This window comes from Alligator mississippiensis, chromosome 10 (assembly GCF_030867095.1).
Source record: "Alligator mississippiensis isolate rAllMis1 chromosome 10, rAllMis1, whole genome shotgun sequence".
NCBI classification, from domain to species: domain Eukaryota; kingdom Metazoa; phylum Chordata; order Crocodylia; family Alligatoridae; genus Alligator; species Alligator mississippiensis.
Genome location: NC_081833.1, coordinates 13,460,231 through 13,483,439, shown reverse-complemented (window position 1 = coordinate 13,483,439; position 23,209 = coordinate 13,460,231). Strand labels below are relative to the sequence as shown.

At 42.2% G+C, this 23,209-nt stretch overlaps 2 protein-coding genes across 2 annotated transcripts in view; one reads left to right on the top strand and one right to left on the bottom strand.

Annotated features, from left to right (window-relative positions):
* The window catches only part of DGCR8 (DGCR8 microprocessor complex subunit), a 27,293-nt gene extending 15,799 nt beyond the window's left edge, over positions 1–11,494 (top strand). The window contains exons 10-14 of the mRNA XM_006270918.4: positions 1,668–1,768; positions 2,291–2,397; positions 3,102–3,229; positions 3,652–3,765; positions 7,716–11,494. Of these exons, the coding sequence (XP_006270980.1) occupies positions 1,668–1,768; positions 2,291–2,397; positions 3,102–3,229; positions 3,652–3,765; positions 7,716–7,799 (534 nt within the window). The 3' untranslated portion in view covers positions 7,800–11,494. The remainder of the gene's footprint in view (positions 1–1,667; positions 1,769–2,290; positions 2,398–3,101; positions 3,230–3,651; positions 3,766–7,715) is intronic.
* Positions 10,880–23,141, bottom strand: TRMT2A (tRNA methyltransferase 2 homolog A). Its single transcript, XM_006270930.4, has 12 exons — positions 22,800–23,141; positions 22,100–22,643; positions 20,428–20,536; positions 19,973–20,154; positions 18,782–18,896; positions 17,955–18,070; positions 17,738–17,849; positions 16,037–16,159; positions 15,076–15,151; positions 14,346–14,462; positions 14,008–14,104; positions 10,880–13,652 (listed from the first exon to the last, which is right to left on the bottom strand). The coding sequence occupies exons 1-12, from the start codon at positions 23,056–23,058 to the stop codon at positions 13,436–13,438; spliced, it is 2,067 nt and encodes a 688-aa protein (XP_006270992.2). The 5' UTR covers positions 23,059–23,141; the 3' UTR covers positions 10,880–13,435.
* Positions 23,142–23,209: the final 68 nt, after the last annotated feature.

The following is a 23,209-nucleotide window of genomic DNA, read 5'->3' as shown; positions in this document are numbered from 1 at the left end:
TCAGAAGTCCCAGTTTTAAAAAGCATTATACTTTCCCAAAATGGGAAGGGCTAGTAAACACTCACTACACAACTATTATAACCATTCTGCTGTTCAGATGAAACACTTTAAAAGTTTTAAAGGAAGGCTTGAAACATTATATACAGCCACATACAGGCTAAAAGTGACAGGAATGAAGGTGGGGCCTTAGTAACTTCAGTATCCTGGAGAGAATTCTAGGTCCTTGACCAGTTCTCATGTAGCTATTGCTTGCTGGGATTTCTGTTGTGTTACTGTCCGTGGCACCTGTTTGGTGGGACAGAAAGATTTTTGTTTTAGATGCCTGCTAGCCAGAAGCTAATACACTTTCAAATTCACCAGCACCTGCTTCAGTTGGTGAAAAGAAGACACAAATTTTCCTTTCCTCCAAAGTCTCCCAGTTGCTACAAAAGGAGGCATGTGTTCACTACATTTTCCCCCGCCCTAATCTGTTCTGAGAAGTCTTTGTTTCACCATGAATAACTTTTACTGCTTGCCTCTGCCCCTGATCCTGAGTTGACAGTTGAAGCTGGGCACGAATCCAGGCAATTTTACTGTTGTTCACAAGCTTCTGAATAGAAGACATGAAATTCTGAATATAGTTAATTTCACTTGATGATGTCCAGCAAAGCTGCGTGGTAGTAGAGACACTGGAGTTATTTGTTTGTTGGGTTTGAGAGACTATACTCAATTTATGTACATTCATTTAATATTTGACTGGTCATTTCTGTTGCCATGAAAAGTTTTTAAATTCTACAATTACATAAACCCCAGTTCTTGTCCAGGAAAGCTGCTTTTCTTAGGCTCAAAACAGGCTTATGTTCTGGATTTTTTTTTTTTCCTTTTGCCATTACAAAGCACTGTCATAATTATGGAGGGGAGAGTCCCTCTTCTTTTCAGAATGAAGTGTCAAGTACTTGTCTTTAACCTGTACTATCAGTGACTGCTTTGATTTGAGAAAAGAAATCCAAATTGGCATGCAAGTAGTCTAAACTGAGCCATGAAAAACTGCCATAGTATTTTTATTATTTACTGTTAGCCTCTCTTGTAGAACCTTTACTCCAACAGATTGTAAACCAAGACCGGAAGTTAAATCAGCAGCCAGTTTTGGACGTTTTGATTTCACGCTGAAAATCTAAACCTGTAGAGCTCCCTAGAGAGAGAGATTGAGAAATGGATGGCTCTACATTTTGAAGAACTAGCACGGGAAACTGCTTATTATGGGAGAAAGCCCAAAGATAGGCACAGATTCCTGTTTTGTTATATAAGGCAACTGTATTTGTTTAATAACTTCCACTAAATAAAACAAAGGGAACTGCCCTCTTCTGGTGTGAGAATGAAGAACCTAACAGAATAAGGCCTATCTGAAGCCCCATCTTTGTGGTACAGAAATGAGTGAACTTACCTTGTTCTGTGTTTGAATCATGTAAAGAAATTATCTACAGCTCTTTGCTTGCTAAAAGACAGCACAATAGTGTAAAAAATGAGGATTCCTAATACCATCATGTATACCAAATGCTTTGTGCTGAGAAATTTTAAAACTTAATTCATTTAATGAAAATACAGGAGGGAATCATATGCATTAGTATATATTCAGTCTTGTGCTATTTTGATCGGCAGCTGAAGAACACTTCTCAATTCTTTTGTAGTATTTTAACCATATCAGTATTGAGGACTCACGGGTATATGAACTGACCAGTAAAGCTGGACTCTTGTCTCCATATCAGATTCTCCATGAGTGCCTTAAAAGGTAAGGCAATCATCGTAGTGATTTTTTTTTTTTTTTTAAGAAAAAGCTAATTTAGAGGCAAGTTCTGCAACTGTTTTGGTGTGTTAGTGATCAGGTAGGGTACAAGGCTGCCTCCAAGCCAACCTCCATCGACTCCTATTTTTGGCATCAGCAGTTTACCTGTTAAATGTAGCCCCAAGGACAGATGATCTCCTGAGGTCCACATGTGTTATATATACTGCAGTGTCCTGACTCCATTTCATGTTGGGAATTGTTGTGCCCACTGTTGTAAGGGTAGGATCTAGTTCTCACTTCACTTGAAGATGGGGAGGAAGGTCATGTTGATTTGGACAGGTTGGTGCAATCGGGTTACTAGTCCAAAAAACCTAAGTCTATCCCAGTTAGTTCATTTAATTATACTAAATTCCAGTTAAATTGAATGATGTTTTAGTAATGTTGACCTTGCCTTAATTGGTTCAATTTAGTCTTTTACTTGTAACTTATTGACTGAGCCTCACCATATTGAGTTTGCTTGTGCTTAAGAAACCATGGAATGGGTGACACATCCATAAAGTTTGAAGTGATTCCTGGTAAAAATCAGAAGAGTGAATACGTCATGACGTGTGGCAAGCACACAGTACGAGGCTGGTGTAAGTACTGTACTTAGTTTGAACTCCTGTACTTACTTAACTCTCCCTTTTTCCCTTCTTCCTTGTTTCCCCAATCCCTTTATTGCACCTGTCTAGTGTGCAAGTACAGGCAGTCCTCGGACTTATGACACAGTTGGTTCCTGAAAACTGTGTCTTAAGTCGAAATGTTGTGACTCGGAACCAATTTTCTCGTAAGAAACAATGTTATAAATGGGGGATTTGTTCCTGAACCAAGGTCCAATACCCTATTTCCACCAGAAATACCCCAGAATTTTGTACTGTATCAACTATAGATGAGTAATATAGCTACATTAATATATTTATAATATAAATAGCAATTGTATTGATTTGGAAGGACTTCTTTGAGGTGACTTTGCTGGACTTCTTGAAGGGTTCTTGGCTGGAGTCTTCTCAGGAGTCTTGGCTGCAGGTTTTTCTGGGGTCTTGTCTGCTTTCTTAAAGAAAGTGTCCAAAGAAGTTTGGACAGATGTTCTCCAGGGAGACAAGTGATGCAGCGGATTTGTTTGAAACAGGGTTTCAATTTATAAACGTTGTAACTCAAAACGTTGTAAGTCGAGGACTACCTGTACTTGTATTTAACTTCAAGTAGCTGAACTTTCTTATACCAGTCTTAGTGGTTATATTAATTGATTCTTTACATATTTCATCTGTAAAAAGTATGTTTTGGTGTTTTGCCTATACAGGTAAGAATAAGAGAGTAGGGAAACAGCTAGCTTCTCAGAAAATCCTACAGCTGCTGCACCCACATGTGAAGAACTGGGGCTCTTTGTTGCGTATGTATGGCAGAGAAAGCAGCAAGATGGTTAAACAGGTGAGAAAACAGTTTTGTAACTTATTTTGCATTTTGCCATCTGAGGAGTTGCATTTAAATACCGCACCATTTCCCTCATCTCTTGATTAAATTCAGAGCGTTCCAGCCTTGGTGTGGCTGTTAGCTGTCTATTTAACTCTCCCGTGTTAATCATTGTGCGTACTGATGTTTAAGGGACATGCTGTTTTCAGAGTCCATGTTGTTACCTGCTATTTCCAGAACCTAAAACAGTGCTTTCCTTTTTGGAGGAGAATTTTTTTTCTCAAGTGTATTTGTTGCAGGCTAATTATAATAGTTAATACACAGATGAAATAGTTGCATGTTACTTTTTCTTTAAAGAAATGTAACCAGTGATGGTGTATGAAATATGAGAGCAATTTTTGGTTACCTTTCTGATATTCCCTGTGGTCTTGTTTGAACAGGAGACTTCTGATAAGAGTGTGATAGAACTTCAGCAGTATGCCAAAAAGAACAAGCCAAATCTACACATCCTGAACAAGTTACAGGAAGAAATGAAAAAATTGGCACAAGAAAGGGTGCGTATATGCTGCGTAATTTTTTATGAATATAGATTTCATAGACATCTGGGCTGGAAGGGACCCTGGAGGATCATTGAGTCCAGCCCCCTGCCCCTGGGGCAGGAAGTCAGCAGGGATCATAGGATCCCAATAAGATAAGCATCCAAATGTCCTGAAGGCGTTCAAAGTAGGTGCTTGAACTGCCTCTGGCAGCAGTCTATTCCAAACCTTGGACAGTGAAGAAGTTCTTTCTTATGTCCAGCCTGAATCGGTCATGGCGGAGTTTGTGGCCGTTTGATCTTGTCATCCCTTGGGGCGCTCTGGTGAACAGACGTTCTCCCAGATCCTGATGAGCACCCCTGATAAACTTATAGGTGGCTACCAGATTACCCTGAGCCTGCGCTTTTCCAGGCTGAAGAGTCCCATAGCTCTCAGCCTATTATCATAAGGTCTGTTTTCCTGACCTCTGATCATGCGCATGGCTCTCCTCTGCACCCTCTCAAGCTTCTCCACATCCTTTTTTAATTGTGGAGCCCAAAACTGGACGCAGTACTCCAGCTGCGGCCTCACCAAGACCGAGTACAAGGGGAGAAATGACGTCCCAGGATTTGCTGGAGAAGCATCTATGGATGCAAGCCAGCATTTTCCTCGCTTTGCTAACTGCAGCATCACATTGAAGGCTCATGTTCATCTTGTGGTCAATCATGACCCCAAAGTCCCTTTCATCTGTAGTGCTAACCAGCGTAGCACTGCTGAGCCTATAAGCATGTTGCAGGTTTTTCCTCCCAAGGTGAGGAAACTTGCATTTTTTGGTGTTAAACACCATCAGGTTCTTGTCCACCCATTTCATGAGTCTGTTCAGATCCACCTGGATCGCCCTCCTGTTCTCAGGTGTGGATGCTTTACCCCAGAGTTTGGTGTCATTGGCAAACTTGGCCAGTCCGCTTCTGATACCAATGTCCACATCATTGAAGATGTTAAATAATATAGGCACTAGGACAGAGCCTTGAGGGACCTCACTGGTGACTGCGTACCAAAACAATTGGCTTCCATCAACCACCACCCTCTGGGTCCTACTGAGGAGCCAATTCCCCAGTCAGCAGATTTTGGTGATGTCAAGGCCGCAGTTAGTCAGTTTAGCCAAGAGGTGATCATGGGATACCAGATCAAAGGCTTTTTTCCAAGTCAAGATATATGACATCAATCTCTTCCCCCTTGTCCAGGTGATGGGTCACCTGGTCATAAAAGGAAATGAGATTGGTCAGGCAAGACCTACCCGCAACAAACCCATGCTGTGCATCCCTCAGGATATTGCCGTCAGCTAGTCTGTTAAGGATGGGTTCTTTGATAATCTTTTCCAAGACCTTCCCCGGGATAGAGGTCAGGGTGATGGGCCTGTAGTTTGCCAGATCCACTTTCCTCCCTTGCTTGAAGATAGGCACGATATTGGCCTTCTTCCAATCTTTGGGCACTTCACTAGAGCACCAGGAGCTCTCAAAGATCCGTGCCAGGGGCTGAGCTACGATGCTTGCCAGCTCCTTGAGTACCCTGGGGTATAACCCATCAGGGCTGGCTGACTTGAAAGTATCCAGCCTGTCAAGGTGTCAGGTTTGATGGAGGGCAAGGAATCTTCCTCACCTGGGCCACCCTGACCCATAGTGGGCAGGGGCATCTCGTGGGACTGGTGAAAGACCGATGCAAAGTACCCATTTAGCAAGTTCGCTTTTTCCTGGGTGTCGGTTGTCAGTTGTCCCATCTGGTTTAGCAGGGATCCAATGTTGCCCTTGCTTTTCCTCCAGCTGCCCACATATCTAAAAAAGGACTTTTTTTATTGTCCTTGATATTTGTAGCTAGCTGGAGTTCAGTCGCAGCCTTGGCTTTCCTGGTTTGCTCTCTGCAGGTCTGGACCAGAGCAGAGTATCCCTCCTTGGTGGTGGTTCCAGTCCTCCACCCTTTGTAGGTCTTTCTCTTAAGACGCAGGAGGTCCGCCAGTTCCCTGGAGAGCCAAGGGGGCTGCTGTGCCCTTTTGCTGCCTTTCCTCTGAGATGGGATAGACTTTGCTTGAGCATCCAGGATGCTCCCTTGAGGAGCAACCACTTGTCCTGAACCCCACTTTGGGTTGTGGCCCTTTAGGGCCTCTCTGACAAGCCTCTTTAGCTTATCAAGGCCAGCTTTCTTGAAGTCGAGGACTTCTGTATTGCTGACTGACTTGCCAGCTTTATGGCAGATGGTGAAGGTGATCAGCTCATGGTCACTGTCACCTAGCTTCCCTTTGATTGTTAGGTCACTGATTAGGTCGTCCCCGGTTGCCAGTACCGGGTCCAGCGGCGCTTTACTGCTTGTCGGCTCGTAGACTTCCTGCATCAGATAGAGGTCATCCACACACGAGAGCTTTGCAACCGCTCGGATTTGGCCGAGCGCTTCTCCCACAAGATGTCTGGGTAGTTAGTCTCCTGTGGCAACCATACAGCAGGAGTGTGTGGCCTCAGCCAATTCCCTGAACTCCTGGTCAAGGCCTTGACCGTGGGTAGGGGGTCTGTAGTAGACTCCCACCGTAGTGTCCCCAGTGCCATGTTCCCCATGGATTTTAACCCAGAGGGTCTCAAGTGGTCTGCCGTGAATGCCAATGTCGGCTTGCAGGGATGTGTAGCTTTCCTTGACAGAAAGAGCTACACCCCCGCCCCTTTGGACCACAGGTATAAACAGCTATACCCTGTACAGGAGGGATTGAGTGGACAAGTCATGGGTGGAGTCCCACCAGGTCTCCGTTATCCCTATGACATTATAGTTATTTGTGTTAAGCAGGAGGACAAGTTCCTCCTGTTTATTCCCCAAGCTCCTGGCATTTGTGTATAGGCATGCAAGTGTCCCCTTGGGGGCCCTTGCCTTGCCTACATTTTGCTCCAGGGCTGGGTCTGGGGTGGGATCCCTTAAGTACGTTGGTCTGCTGGCTTTGCAAGGGTTGCTCAGTGGGCCAGCAGTGGCAGTAGTCCCCCCCCATCCCCCGGCAGGCTTAGTTTAAAGCCCAGCGGAGCAGGTCAGCCAGTCTGGCTGAGAAGAGCCTCCTCCCCAGTGGAGAGAGGTGGAGGCTGTCCCTTCCCAGCAGCTTGCTGCCTCTCTCTCCAGAGAGCGGACTGTGGTCATGGAAGCCAGAGCCTTCCCGATGACACCAGCACCACAGTCTTTGGTTCACTACCTGGATCCTCTTCAGCCCATAGCCCGAGACCGGGAGGATCAAAGAAAACACCACCTGCGTTCCCAGACCCTTAAGCCCTGCACCCAAATCCCTGTAGTGCTTCATGACCCAGCTGGGAGCGCTTTGAGCCGTGTCATTGGTGCCCACATGGATGAGGAGCATAGGGTAGTGGTTGGTGGGCTGGAGGAGTTTAGGGATTTTCTCCGCAATGTCTTGGATTCTGGCTTCCAGGAAGCAGCAGACTTCCCGGGCTGAGGGGTCGGGGCGGCAGATACCCCCACAGTCCCCCTCCAGGATGGAGTCTCCCACAACAAACACTTTTTTGCGTTTGGTCTTGGGGAGATCAGGGGTGGGGGGGCGGTAGCTACAGTATATCATCTGTGTTGCCTGTGGGAGCTGGCAACTCAGCAGGCTCTGCTGGGGCTGCAAGAGGTTCCTACCTGTTGCAAAGCTCCAGCGGGGCAGGGTCCTTGGGGTGGCGGGCCTTGGGGCTCTATATTTTAACTTTAGCACCAGAACACTGATTTTGTTAAAGCAACTGACCTGAATCTTTCCTAGAGGGTTTATGTAAAGGCTGGACACTCAAAAGTCAAATGTTTCCTTACTGAGATTCTTACTCCAGTTACGTACTGAATGAACATTATCAGTTTCCTAAATTTAAGTTTTGGCACTAGAACCAATTAGTCTCTTGGAGCAAGCTAAGCTTGTTGTAGATCCTTCAGGCTTCTTAAAACCATATTTTAATCTTGTGTTCCATTTTCTTTTTTTAAAGGAGGAAACTAGAAAGAAACCTAAGATGACAATAGTAGAATCAGCTCAGCCTGGTAGTGAACCTCTGTGTACTGTTGATGTGTGACCAGAAAACTTACAATTGGGGAGCAATAACACAAGTGGAGAAACTAATTTTCAAAAAATATTTAAGAATCTGTTTTGCTGCAGAATGCAAGATAACTTTAAAATCCAAGCTGCTTCAGTTATGCATTGTTCTTTTGCATCGTCAGGGCAATATTACTTTTTTTTACCTCCAGGATATGTATGTTTAAATGATTGATCATAAAGATCTCTACTTGGGCAAATGCACAGAAGACAAGGCATGTTCACACAGGATAAATTTTAAGCAAGCACTTTTTCCTTGAAAGTTATCCATGTTGTCTGGAATGGATGTGTTTTAAGGATCAAATTCAGAATATCTATGTACAGGTTGAAGCTGATATAATATATAAATATATATACACCCTCTTGTATGAACATGCCTAAAACTATTTTTGTGAAAAGTTTTGTTGCATTTCAGCACATAATAATATGCACTGATATGACACTTTGGTGACAGATATAAGAAAAGAAATGAGCAATGTTCCTAATGCCATAGGATTAGGCCAGTAATGTTTTTCTTATTTTGTGTCCTGCCAGGCTAGCTTTTTTGAGATCACAGTATGCAGACTTCTTGGGGGGATTTTTTTTTGTTTTTACTTGAAAAGAACAAGTGTACCTGGCAGTGTTAAGAGCAACAAGTTGGATATCCCAAATTGCTGGGATTTTTTTTTAAAGGAAAAGAAGCTATGTTTGTTTACAAACTAATAGGAAGGGAAAATATATGGCCTTCTTTATTTGATTAAAATAAAAACTGCAAGTAACTTTGCCACTTCAAGTGCTGGTTTTGGAGCTTGAAAGATAAATGTAACTGAAGATAGGTCATCTGAAAATATTTTGCCAGTGCATTGTTTAAAGATGCTTTACCCCGCCCCCTGCTATTAAGTAATCTTTCATTTGTTTTTGGAGTCAGGCTGCACCATATTTCTTTTTAGTTGTCTTAGATAACTTGAATTACGAATTTAAAGAATTTTCAAATGGCTTTGCATTTGTGGCCTGGCCTTTGAGAATCTTAAAATAACTGACTGCAGCAATTTTACACTTAAATACGTTTGTAACTAGGTGTTTTACTTCCTTGTTTTGTTTTTTTTAATTATTTTTAGTATTTGAATAACTTTTGCAATGAAACTTAGACTGTAGATATGGGATACAGCATAGAATAAAGGAGTAGAATAAAGACCTCTTAAGTTGTTCTTTTTTCCATCTTAATCAGTACATGGATATGCAAATGTTTATGAAATACAATCTTAGAAAACTGGCAGTACTCATATCTGCTGAGGATTTTATACATTAGTTAAACACAGAAATACTTTTGTCTGTCATGGAAGCACTGCTGTTCCCCTTCATGTGGAGTTCATTCTTCATTGGCTAAGTCAGTAAATCTCTCAAACTAGAAGGAAAACTTTTGCTTAAAATCAAGAAACCAAGTTCATAGCAGGGGTCCAGTGACTTAACCAAGACTTGGTATTTCTACTACTGTATTTTACAATCCCCAAATTATTGGCAGGAAGAAGCTTCAGTTCTTCATCCTTAAAGTTGCAGCTCTGGGACTTATCTGGACAGTTGTTAGTGAAATTTGACCACAGTGTGCTCCAGTATAATAGATGGTTGTGCCTCCAGGATTTTAAGTTTTGGCATCAGTATTTTCAAACCACCTTTTAATATTATCCCTGCTGTTTTGCAAATTGGGAGACTTTAGTTTTTTTTTATCCTAAGCTAACATTCTGTTCTTTGTTGGATGTTTTTTCCCCCTTTTTCCTGTTTTGTAATTCTACTTAGGATCAGTCTGATCTGTTTCTATATTTACATTTCAAGTTGTATGCTCAGAGGTCTCTGCAAATATGAAGTCACCTAACGTGCTTATTATTCAGCTTTTGAGTTCTGCAAATTGTAATCCTGTTTTCAGCAAAGGATACGGGTAGGTGGATGACTGTACCTAAACCGTTATTTTAAGTGGCCTATCAAAAAAACAAAAAAAAAACCTGCCTCTGCTTATTTTGTTTTAGCATAGCTTTAATAAATCTCAATCTTCTGAAAGGTATGTAACATTGGTGCAGTACTTACAAGCAGTAGTTGCTGCTTGCTTCTGACTTTCACAAAGACAGGGCTTATCTTCTATGCCTAAATGTATTACAGTGTTATGTAGGTTTTAATTCAGTCTATGTATTTCTAGCAGAAAAAAATAGTCTTTGGATGACACTGTAAAAGACGCATCACCCCTGTGGACCTTTTTATTTTTTCCAAAAGCAGAATGTCAGTGTTTTGCAGGCCACCTGCAGAGTATCCATAGATGCCTCACTTACAAATTTTGCTTTTATTGCTAAGAGGATTTCTGTATTACCTCAGTTCACCACTATCTGAATTGCAAGAAAGTGACCATTGCCCTTAAATAAAACAGCCAGATATTTCATTGTGAACCAAAGCCTAGTACATAATATGCATTCTAAAAAAGGATGGTATTACACCTTGCTGCAGCCTTTAACTGGAGAGATGTCCAGAAAATAAAGCGCAATAACTGCTGGAACAAACAACTGCTGTTTTATTGTCATTGTGAAGTATTCTTGTGTTTTTAATGTTTACTATTGTTTGGAGTGTAAGTCTTGCATTTGCACATAAGCACGAGCTGCTGTGATAGAGGATAGATCATTGCATTAACTTCAGCTTCTGCATGAACACTTAAGGTGTGATTCAAGATGTATCTTAAATTCGTCTTGTATCTCTTGTGTGTTTTCTAGGTGACCAGCTGTAAAGGTTTAGATCTTGATTGTATGAATGCATAAAACTAAGTGCTGCTTTTGTCACTGGTCTTTGTTCTTTATCCCTCCCTTGCCCCAGGAAAGATGGGTGTTTTTATGTGGATGGAGTGTATTAATTACAGAACTGTTCCATCCTGTGGGAACTGGACAGTTTTTGCTTTGCATATTATGTGCTTCTTGAAAGAAGTGTGGTGTATTTACTTAAAGGGTTAAATTAGTGTGCATTCACATCTCTATGGTACAGATGGAAAATTACTGTGACTTGTAACAAACTAGTTGGATGCTACCTATTTAAACACAACACCAGTCATTCAGCTTTTTTATTAAATATTTATTAAACAAAACCAATGAAATAATCAGATACCCAGACGCTTGAAACAGCTCAAATATTATGCATAAGCGTACTGTTTGGGGTAAATTCCTGCTTCCCTATGTCAGGCTTTACACAGACACAGTGAATACTTTATAACATCTAAGTATTTAAAAGCTTAATTTACAGCCTACAACCACTCTAGACTATATTTTGGTTCTGGGGTTAAGGTTCAGAAAAATAATAGCCTTCTATCTCCTGACTTCCTGTGGGAAAAATTATAAACGTGAAAGAAAGTGCAAAAAGCCATGCCATTCTTAACCAAATAAAAGGTGATCAGTTACAGTATTTTGATGTGTATTTGAGAAGGGAAAAGCAAATAAATGCATTTTTATATGCCCAAGTAGATAACAATGGTTGCTGTATGAATTGTATTGAGTGCAGTTGCTTGATGCCAGTGCTAAATTGGTACAACTATAAAGCCTCATTTTCACTGAGCCTCTGCTTGCTTTTTTTCTGCACAATCATATAAGCCTATGTGTTTGGTCTTTTGAGTACTACATGTGTATTTTTCAGACAATTAGTTTTGAGCAATAAAGTTTGATATTATAAAAATGCTGATGTGTGATTAATAGTGTGGTGCTGCAAGGAAATGGATGGGATGGGCACTTGCTACTATAGCTGTCCCATACTCTTAACTTTTTTTTTGCCATGAAAGTAGAACCATCTGTACACTTTACCAGCTACTAGCCAATGTAACATTTCACCTGACAGACTTTCACATGATAAACTGAACTGAAATCCTAGAACAAATCAAGGTCCATATTGTCCCCTGAAAGCATTCCTCTTCCTATAAAAGCCTTCTTTAATCCATACAGAAAATGATGTACTGAAGCCAAAACTCTAAAAATCCAAACCCCCAATTTAGCATCCACCAGTCCACAAAGGTATCTAAATATCTACTGCTGGGCATTATTGGAACAGCTTTAAGGAGAGAGTGAGATGTTTCAGAACCTGCTGCAGGGCAGGGGGTAGGGAATGTATATGGAAGATGAGAGGTGATCAGGTTCATGTTCTAAATTAAGCAGAGCTCAGTGCTCTAACCACTGGCTCATGGGTGGGAGGCACTACCTGTTTCCTAGCACTGCAACAATGTGTCTGGTAAAGTACCTGTTCTGGAAGAGGACTGATTCATAGCTTTGAATCAGAGTTGAAAGAATTAAGTATATAAGTCCTGAAGTCTTTGGATGTCACTGGACAGTGGAGCAAAAGGTTTAGAGCCTGCATAAAGCAGACATTTTGCATACAAGGCAATGAGTGAACAGTGCACCCTTCCATTGTGCTCTAAGCTAAAGGTGACTGCATCACAAATGGCCATGACAAAAGTCTTTTGTTTTCAGTCCCATCCCCCTAACTTTGATGGCTGAGTCAGTGCATGAATTGCAGTTAGTAGTAATATTGTACCCTCCTACACAGGAGTCCCTTCCATAGTTCTTATTTGATTCCTTCTCTTTAACATACTTGAAAATGAAGTAATACTTGGTAACTAATCACAGATAGTATTCCTTAAATGGAAAGGGACAAGCAATGGATTCCATAATGAACTTTTGTAATAATTATTCAGAGTAGAGAACTAAGTTATGAATTAAGTTACCTAGCATTAGAGCATGAGACATCAAAAATTCTCTCATTGAGCAGGGCAGGTCTTTCCCAGATGAAGATTTGGCTTCCTTATTTAAATCAAACACCATCCTCTCCCACCCCAACAAATCTTAAAGTATCATGGGCCAATGGGTAGCTTACAGTTCAACTGCTGATGCTAGTAATCGTAAAACAGCTGGGCAAGTTTTTTTAACATTTAGAGCAGTTTATTTGAAGTTAGTCCATGAGCCAAAACATGTCTTGTTTAACAGAATTAGCTTATTGCTAATAGATGTTCACTCTTACCCTGGCCATAACATTTTCAAGCTTATAACATTCCTGTGGCTTTAGAAAAATAAAACATTCACTCAATCTGAGTTTCTGGCAAGTGTCCATGTATTAGAAGGCCTCATTATTAAATTGGACAGAACTTAAGAATTAAAAATCCTACTACTGTATATTTCAGCATGCTTTTAAGGGTGAAGTCATGATAGTTTCTTCCACTCCTGCAGGCTGTCCCACTGTCTCAAAGCCAACTTTCTCATTAGTGGGGGGCTGAGGGGTAGAGAAAAAGATGATTTATGTAATAAGCTTAATTTCCTCAAAAACTAGGGTTTTTTAGTATCTTATGAAGATCAAATTCATCTTCATTTGTTGAATTAAAGATGCATTCAATCTAAACATTCATCTATTTGGAAGCTAGGTGACTGGTATGCTGTACAGAAAAATTAATTCCTATAGGGCTAGTGCAGGTGTTTTAAATAGCAGCATTCTTTCACTTTTTCTGAGAAGTGTTACTTATGCAGATAGCAACAGGTCAAGTTAGTTGTCCGTCTTTGTGAATAACATATATGTAGGCAGACACTGTCTACAACATTAAGCTGAAGGCAGAGTTTGTAGTTTCTCCTCATCAGTTTATTCAGTGGTGTCCTTTTGCATAGAATCATCCCCTGTGTTTTTGACGAGAGCTGAGTCTGGAGTAGGTTCAGCAGAATTTCCATTTGAATATTCTACTCTTTCAAAAAATATCAGCAGTTCACAATGCATAGTCTGAGGAAACAGGTCTACTGCCATTGCTTTAATGGGCCGGAAAGGGCTTCCTTTGACACGATTGGAGGGAGCTCGACAAAGGCTTGGGGGCAGGGGGAGAGAGAGAGGAGACATTAAAATTCCTTCAATCACTGATACCCATATTTCTAGCAAGAGCCCTTCCCCATAAGATGATGATATTCTTTTCACCACTCGTACTAATTGCACTATAGAAGGAAAGGGCTCTCCCAGAATTAGAAATTAAGATTGCCACAACTCAACCAAATGTGGGTCCTCCCCCAGCAGGAAAAACTACCAATAGTGTATCCCATGGTAAATATGCTTAATTTTTGTTTTATGGAAGATAAGTTAGCTTTGTTTTTCTTTGGGAAGTGTGGTTTTTGGTTGCCTGCCCCTGACCCCTTCCAGATTGTACCTGATCAATTCAAAAAACTTACTCCACAAAGTTATTCATGGCAGCTCTAGGATTGCAGGATACATAAATGAGTTTCTTCAGGTGTTCAGCCCTCCGGATTGCAAGAATCACCTTGGAATCTAACACGACCAAAATGAGACACAGCGAGAGTGAGTTCCACTTGCCAGTTTTAACCCATATCGGTGGATATACAGAAAAATTCCAAGTTAAAATTCCAACATGCAGCAAATGTCCTATTGTAGTAAAAATCTGCAATGAGTAATGTTTAAAGCCATCAACTGATGTTTTCTTTCTATTTTAATTCTGCCCTTAAATCCATTTCACTAAATACAAGCCAAAACCCAAGTAAACAAAACTTACGTAGCCCAGCTCGTGGTGGATCCACAACTGTAATCAGGTTTTGTGAAGCCAGTAAGTTAATTAAAGAAGGAACAATGTCTTCAGCCTTTCCACAGTGAAATTCAACATTACTCAGTTCTGAGGAAGGTAATACATGAAAAGTTAACCAGCAAGTAAAATACTTTAATAAAAAAAAGCAATTAATACCTATAAGTTGTTAGTTGCTAGGGACAAGTGTTTTTGTATCTGAGCTTTAGCTTTACTGAAAAACATAGCTCATGCAGATCATTTAACACCAATATTTTGAACACAGATACTAAATTTGGAAAGCATCATCCTAACAGTAACTTAGTATTGTTATCAAGAAACAAAGTTCTTTGTTACCAGGGATTTGTACCTCTTTAGTTTTTAATACTGTCTGGTATGTAGTGTTAGGCCCTGCTGTGAAGTAAGAAATTCATACCGAGTGATTATTTATCAACAGGAAATTTGGTCTGTGTTTTAAGTGAACTATATATAATTTCTTGAACAAACTGAATTCAAATATAGTATCTTTTAAAATTGCAAGAGAGATGTGGATCAGTTTTCATGGATTTCTCTGGGGGGGTATACACACAAGAATGATGTCAGCAGCGTTCAAGCAATCACTTTAACCTGAGATTTTCAGTTAAGCACCAGACTTCTATTTAACTTGCCTAACTCTCAAAAGCTGTTCTTAGAAACAGGCATCCCAGCATTTAGCTTTACCAACCATTAATCTGGGCATTCACTTTGGCATCCTCCACAGCTTCTTGACAGAGCTCAATTCCAATCACTTTCTTTACTTTCTGCAGAAGCAAAGGTAGCAGGTTAGGTCTAGCAGGGCCCAGTTTAGATATGGTGACATAACAGGCACTAGACCAGAAGAGAAGCAAAGAGTAAAGACCCTTCATGCCATCACTACTTCCTACCTGATCAAAGAAAAAACAGTTCATTGCAGATGTTCAGAAAAGAGGGCGGAGAGATATGATACCTTGAGGCTGTTGAATAGTTAAGAGATGAAAAGACTCCCTTCTAGCCTCTTTGCCTCCCCAGATATCTCTATAGCTGTAAATCAAGCATGTTTAATTTACTCTTACAGATATTCCCTCCCTCCTGCTTCTTTAATTGCTAATCCTGTGAACACTGTTTTAGTCCAGCTGAGTTGTTTCTTAACTTGTACAGCGTTAAATAATAAAAAGATTCCCATGCCTAAAACAGGCCCTTGAGCACATGGTGCAATGTTATGGCCTTTCCTGGTTTTCCACAGATTTTAATGGTTTTGGAATTTTCACAGTGTTTTAATTGGCTAAGAACTGATGAATCACTAAAATGGATCTGCCTTTAACTATATACAGGGACCAGGTCTGTTCACTGAGGCGATCCCCTTTTACAGTCACTTTTTAGTATGCGACTGCACTTCTGCTTTTGACAGATGTATGAGCAAAGAAAGATTCATTTTAACTGCTGTGAAGTCAAGTGAAAGTAAGTTATATTGGACTTCTTCAGACTTAACAAAAGACATGCAGCCAGGATACGTAGGGAAATTTTCATTCAGGCAGCTTGGCTATATATCCTCAGTTAAATCAACTTTCAAAAGCAGTAGCAATAGGTAAGTGCAGTAACTGTTGATTCAAGTATTGTTTGCAATGAATGGCTTGCTACTAATTCAGCAGCGCACAGAAATGGCTCACCTTTGCCAATGAAAGTCCAATGGTTCCTGTTCCACAGCAGATGTCAAGTACAGTGCTATCTTGGGTCAGCTGAGCCCAGTCTCTAATGGCTGTATATAGAACCTCTGCAGCCTGGGTATTTACCTGTGGAGTTCCAACACATCACATGGTTCCCCGTCCTCTCAAACAGTAGAGGTACAGGCTGAAAGGAACATTAATCCCTTTTATGAAAATGTTCTTCCCCATCTATGAAATAATTAACATAAACCAGCTTTTCATGTAGTTTAAAAAAGCGTTTTACTGACAGAAGACAGTAAATCAATCTTTCTCTTTAACAGCTTAATGTTGGACTGGCTCAACAGATGAGGGCATATTCAGGGGTTCCAGGGGAGTTCTGACCAAATTCAAAGCAATCTGCCTACCTCTTGGTATACTGTAAGAATGTCAATTCTAACTGTAATGCACCACTAAAGGCATGTAACATTTTTTTTGATTCAATTAAATATTCAGAGCAAATGCCCAAGGTAACAGTTAAACTGCAGGCAAGGAAGGGAAAACATGTTTTACTAAGTGAAAATTTCTACTGAGGGAAAGGAAATGAATAACAAAGATACGGAAACAGGAGGACATACTCATGAAATAACATCAACACAGTAAAAAAAAATCAATTTAGCATCACCCTGTCCCTCTAAAACTGATAATGATGGCTTTCCTATACCTACATATTATAGGTATGAAGATACAGAATAAGGAAGCAAGTTTTCCAGGCCAGTATCTCCAAGCCTAGGAAATTCTCTACATGAAGAAATAAAAACGTAGTGGCCCAAGATCTAAAGTGAAGATTAGAAAGGCCAGGCTATTATTCCCTACAATGTACATGTGATAGCTCAACTCTAAAAAGAAGTTACCTGCAAACTGAGGTAAAGAGCGCACACTGTAGCTTTTGCATTTAATTTCCCCCCTCAACCAAAAACTTAGGGATTTTTCATGTTATTGGTTTGTTTTCAGAGACTTAACAGTTTACTTGCTAAAGCTAAGTATGCGTTTGGAGGAAAGTGCTATTTTTGGAATACAACAGAAAGTAAGACTCTTCAAAAAGCTTTGTATTAATGAAACCAGCAGCCACAGTTGGGTTTTGCTTGTTGGCAAGACAACTGGGAATTGCTTGTTAATTAGCACTTGAGATTTTAAATCATTACACAGTACTATTTCTTGTTTTTAATATGTGGACAGTACAGTAATTAAAGTACAGTTTTCAGCACTTCATACTGTGGTGTTTGATTATGTAGAATGATGGTGACACTGATTATTCCAGGAAAAAATACTTTCTACTGTAAATGCCACATTCATAATACACTTCCGAGGTGGAAGCTATACCTTCCTCTTCCATACAAGGCCTGATTGCCATTATTGAGCTGTAAATTTCATATACTAACTTGACCAAAGAGCTTTCAAATATTTTCACTAGTTTAGATCAAGTGCTGAATCTGAAAGTTTATAGTATAAAAGTGTCATTCACGTGCTAAAAATATTTAGTTATCAGAGGTATGTAATTAAAGAAAATAGATCTCTGTATAGTTCTGCACCCTCTTCTTTTTTATAAAAAAGTATATTTTCTATAACACTAGACATTTCAGTTTCTTAGCAAACTAGTCAGTTAAGAACTAGTACTTATTGCACTAATTACAACTTAGTTTAAATACAACTCGATGACAACATTACTTGGAAAAATGCATGGGGAGAAATTCTAAACTTTAGACCAAGAAGTTCTTCATATATGTACTTATCACCAGCCACGTGATCTAAGGGCAAGTCTTCACGATTGGGAGATTTTCTGAAAGAAAAAAGGCAAAATATGTTAGGTGAAGCATTATTTCCACAGGAGTCTAACTACAGGAGAAAGAACACTTAAACTTTCCTTTCCAGGTACAAGGCTTACCTCTGACCCTCCTCCACAAAGTACAGAGAGGTTACCCCACTGTCCTTTCCGGTCCCTTCTGTAAAGTACTTTGCCAGAGATGCTTTCAACTCAGCAAGCTCTTCTTTATTTAATTTCTAGAAAATCCAAATGAAAAGAAAATGCGACTATTTCATATACTTGACTGTTTTCCAGCATCCAGATTTAATAGGTATCCTGTTAAGCTTTATTCATTTGGCTGGGTATTCAGAAGCCTGCGCCAAATCAACTTAAGTAGGGAAATAGTGTCTAGGAGCAAAAAATTCTCTGCCATCATTTCAATCATTGTATGCCTTTAGTAAGGAATGCTGAAATGTAGCTTTTGTGAAACTAAAGCTGTATCATGGCTGCAAGCTATGACTGTGACAAACGTGAGGGACCTCCTCACTCCAGCATCTCTGCAAGTACAAGCAGCCCTCTCTGTACACTCTCCATGCGTTGTCCTTCTAGTCAAAGACAAGTGAATAGATTATTCAACATGCTGTTCCATCGTAAATTCAGTTATCTAGAGCAGTCCTCTCCAGCATCTTTCCCAAGGGCCTCTGCAGCATGACTGCATTCACTGGCCACAATCCTACAAGCTGCTCTGTGGGGCAAATTCAAGCACCCACAAATGTGCTGAAGGGAACAACAGGATTGGAACAGAGGTAGAATGGTGATAATCCACTAATAGTGGTCCTTGGTCAGATGAAATAGGAGTGTAGTGGTCTTATGAGAGAGCTATGCTTAAGGAAATCAAATAACTCCTTAAAGAGTGTGAGATTTAAGGGTCTCCACCCCCCTGCTTATGTCTACGCCATCTTCAGTACCTGAGGATTGAAATAAGCTATTGCCATGATATGGCCATCCCTGCTGGTACGGACTGTGAGCTGCTTCCAGTGACCTTCATAGGTTTCTGGGCTGTAAACTGAGTAATGGGTTGACCTGCAATTTAAAAAAATCTCAATTACTGAACAGAAATGTTCCCTACATAATACTTTATAATCCAGCTAAACTGCCTGAGTCTACCATATGAGGTAGGAGAAAAGTAACAGTTCATTTAAAAAGCTGAAAGTCTTGGCTGACTTGTAAAGAGGGATAATACAGCATTTGCAAAACACATCCTTTTGGGCTAGTACTCAGATAAGTGCATAGAACACATCTCGGCGAATGCAACAGCTGCCTTTTCTAGTTGTCATGATTTGTACCATACTCCCTTTCACTCCATCCTTTTTCACAAGGATCAAATAATGCCACTGTCCTTAATAAACCCTTTACTGGTTTCCACATAGGAAGCAGGGGCTTGATGAGTGAGCCATTTTCATCTTTAGGGTTCTGCCCACATCTTAAATCATCTCACTTTTCCTGCTTCCTGAGCTTAACTGTTCTTTACTCAGAACCATCCCACCTTTCATCTTTGTGATTCCCCCCTCCTACTCCCCCCAAGTCCACTCTTACGCATGAAGAAGTCTCCCACTTTCTGTTAAAACAAAGTCACCAACCTTCATGATTCAAACTCCTCTTTAGAACAGATTTCTTCACATATTTTCAACAGTAAGGATGAGAAAAAGGGGAGGGGAGATTGGGGAAAAAGAGCCTCTATTATCGTGATACTGAACCATTTAATTCCTTGCCATCTGGCATTTTGTGCATTTGCTTTGTATCATCTATTTGGCCTTGAGTGTAAATATCAAAGGACAAGAACCATACTTTGCTCTGCATACAGCCACTGCATACGGCACTGTGCGATGGGTGCGGGGTGAGCAGGCCGCAGGCGCCGGAGCCGGGAGAGCCCCCGCCGCCCCGCAAGGCGCTTAAAGAAAAAAAAAAAAAAAGCTCCGTTTTTCACTTACAATTAATACACTAAAGAAGCTTGCTAAAGTAAATGAAAGGAGCCGTGTCCAAATCAACCATGTACTGAGGAGATGCTGCAGAAAAGTACTGGTAAACTTTTAATCCTAAAAATATTTAAGACAGCAAAAGCCTTTAACAGCAACCCTTAAGTCTAACCTACATCTCACCTTATGTAGTCTTGAAAGGCTTTCACTACCTTTTTGGCAAGAGCAGGAATGTGAATAGTGTCAAATGGTTCCACTACAGCACAAGTTCCACCCTTGTATTTGCCAAGGCGACAGCCCACAGTTTTGTCTTCTTGGTTTACACCTACGCCGACCAAAAATTCACATTTGTTGCGGTACTCAGTCTAAGTTTAAACATGGGGGAAAAAAACAAACAAACTATTAACTGTTCCTGCCTAGAAACATCTCATTTCAACCAATATTAATTTACAGTGCTAATGTAATGAATTTATTAATTTGTCAAATGGCTATTCATGAAGTTAAGATATGTATTTATCAAGTTCCAGATTTTTTTCTACTGTGGTAACGTGCCCCTTCCCTGAAGGGCAAAAACACTAGGTGACTTGCAGAGTGTACTACGTATAACCTATTCAAGCCCCAAATTAAAATTTAACTACCTGTAATGGTGATGCTTTTACTCCCTCTACTGGGCAACAGATTTTATTATACTTCTGCTTCTGCACAAACAGCCAAGGTAACAGTGCTTTGTTGTTGTTTCCTATTTCCCTGCACAAAACAGAAAGGGCAAAAGTTTGAGAGATGTACAGAGTACAGGCATTTCAACAGAGACATTTAAAATGTCACCCTCCCCTGGCTTTTTTTTTTGACTGCCTAAAACTAAGACGGCCACATGCTTTACTTACAGGGACAGCCATGTAAATGAATTAAAGTATCAATAAAACCAACATTCTACTTTTATATATTATCCTACACTGGTCTAATATTTTAATGCCCAAGTAAGACAAAAATGACAGAATGAGCGCATTAGAAGCCAGAAGGCAATCAAAATTACATAATTAGTTTTACACCTGCCACAGTTCATTTTTCAGTTCTCCGAGAGGCTGGTAATTCCAACTTTTCAGGACTCACCTTAGTGCTTAGTGGAATAACTGACCTTAAAACAACATATTTTATTTGGCAGAATGTTTTGAAGCTAGCTGATCCAGAACTATGAATATCAAATTCGAGACTAACATGATTGTCAGAAGCTAGGATTGGAGGATTTTATTTACTATGACAGAGAAAAAGGCTCTTTCATATTAAAAAAAGAAACTTAAACCATTACCACCAGGGGTGTCAAACTCATCTAGCCCCATGCACCAGATAAGGGGTATGGGGCAGGATCAGGCCCACAAACTGGCCCCATATGCCAGATCCATCCCACGGGGCTGGGCCTGTACAAGCACCACATACAGCACATGCACTGCTTCCAGCCTCATGCATAGTATGCAGCATATGCCACTGTGGTATGAGATGCGTGGGGCCAGTCCAGGGCACATGCCACACACAGCCTGTGGGGCCAATCTGGGGCACACGTTACACATAGCACTGGCCTGTGGTGAATACTGCATGTGGCACCCACACCGTCTGTGTGCTGGATCCAGCATGGATATCTGCCTACAGACCCAATCCAAACCAGCTCAGGATCCAGCATGCAGGGCTGGTCTGGTGCGGACACCACATGCAGCACACTCCCCAGACTGGCCCCATGCTGTGTGCAGCTCAAGCCAGACAAGCTCCGCGCACAGCATGCAGTGCCTGGGGCAGGAGCCAGTACACGCTGCATGTGGCAGGCACTGCTGTGGGACGAATGGTACGGCTCCGCAGGCCATGTGTTTGACACCCCTGCGTTATATCTACGAAGGGAGAAAAGCAGCGAGCTGGATTTTAGCCACGCTAACATGAAGTTGTGTTTAACTCTGTAAAGAAAATTGAACTAGGAGTGCATCACAAAGGGCCCCTCTAGACGTTCAAGTAAAGCCACGATGTAGACTGAACATCAGACTCTATCAGGCCTTTACCCGAACATCCAGAGGGGCTCTTCGTAATGCACCCACAGTCACGTTTTTTTAAAAGTTAAATACAGTTGCTACACACGCAAATCGAGGGTGAAGAGAAACCAGCTACAAAGTCAGCGCACATTTTCCAGCTCTAACTCGATACAGCTGCATGGAGGGAACTTTTGAGGGCAGGGCAGTTACTTTGGGCAGGCAGCCGGTTGAACCGAACTGCGCGATTAACCCGTAAACTGCGCCATAAATGTAACACATGGGGGGGGAGAGAAATTACTTGGTTAGTTTCTGCAGCACTTGTTCACACTCTTGTTTCTTCTTTACCAGCTGTTCCTCGTAGGGCAGTTTCCACAGAGGGGTCACCACATCCGCGATCCGCTTGCCCAGGGGCTCTTCCTCCCCGTCGTCGCTGGCCACGGCCCGGCGCTTGGCCTGGTCCTGGTCCGTCTCCTCGCCCTCCTTTTTCCTCTTCTTGGCTATGGGGTCGGCTTTGGGCTTGGCCAGCCTCACGCTCAAGGGGCGGTTTTTCCACAGGGTCCCGTGGAGGACGCGCAGGGCCTGGTCCCGCTCCTCCTCGCTCTTGAAGGTGACGAAGGCGAAGGTCTGCTTGCCGAACAGCTTGATCTTGTGCGGGGCCAGCCCGTACTTGGCCAGGAACTTCTTCACGTCGTTGAAGCCGATGTACTTGGGCAGGTTCTGGATCTCCACCTTGTAGATCTCCGAGGTGAACAGGTCCTCCTTGATGTAGCCGTACATGTCCCCCGCGGGACCCTCGGCCCCCGGGGCAGCAGCGGGGCCGCCCTCCTCCTCCTCCATCCCTCCTGCGGGCAGCAAGGGGCAGTTAGAGACCCCCCCCAACAGCACAGACCACGTGTCCAACCCAGTGCACAGGCCCTGCAGCAGCCCACCCCTGGACACCTCGCGCAGGCGCAGTCCCCTCCTCCCCCTCCCCGCGGCCCTTCCCAAGGGAGACTCACCTCCCACCCAGCCTAGCGCCCCCCCGCCGCCACTCCGGCGCAGGGTGGGCGGGGCCACGCGCGCGAAGCGGGGGGGCGGGGGGCGGGGCAAGGGCGGTAACGTCACTGCAAGGCCGTTAAAATGCGTGGGGGAAACTTTTTTTTTTTTTTTAACCCCCCGCGCGTCCCGGAATCTCGACCCCGGCGCGGCCGCATCAGCCCGGGGGAATCCTGTGGCGATTAGTTGAACAATCCCCCTCCCCCTCCGCGCGGCCGCCATTTTGGAGAGAGCCGCGCGGTGGCCGCAAGGGCTGACGGGAGACACGCGAGGCCGAGGGGAGGGGGCGCACGCAGCCCCCGAACGGGCCGGCGGGGGGGGGGGGGAGGGGAGAAGAGAGGAGAGGAGGGGGCGGCTGGAGGCGGCGCGGCAC

Excerpts from the sequence above, each read along its gene's own strand:
- TRMT2A (XM_006270930.4), bottom strand. The coding sequence starts at position 23,058 with ATGGCGGCCGCGCGGAGGGGGAGGGGGATTGTTCAACTAATCGCCACA. Across the intron at positions 20,155-20,427 it reads TAAAAGCATCACCATTACAG|ACTGAGTACCGCAACAAATG; the intron begins GTAGTTAAATTT and ends GTTTAAACTTAG. Across the intron at positions 18,897-19,972 it reads GCCTTTCAAGACTACATAAG|GTCAACCCATTACTCAGTTT; the intron begins GTGAGATGTAGG and ends TTTAAATTGCAG.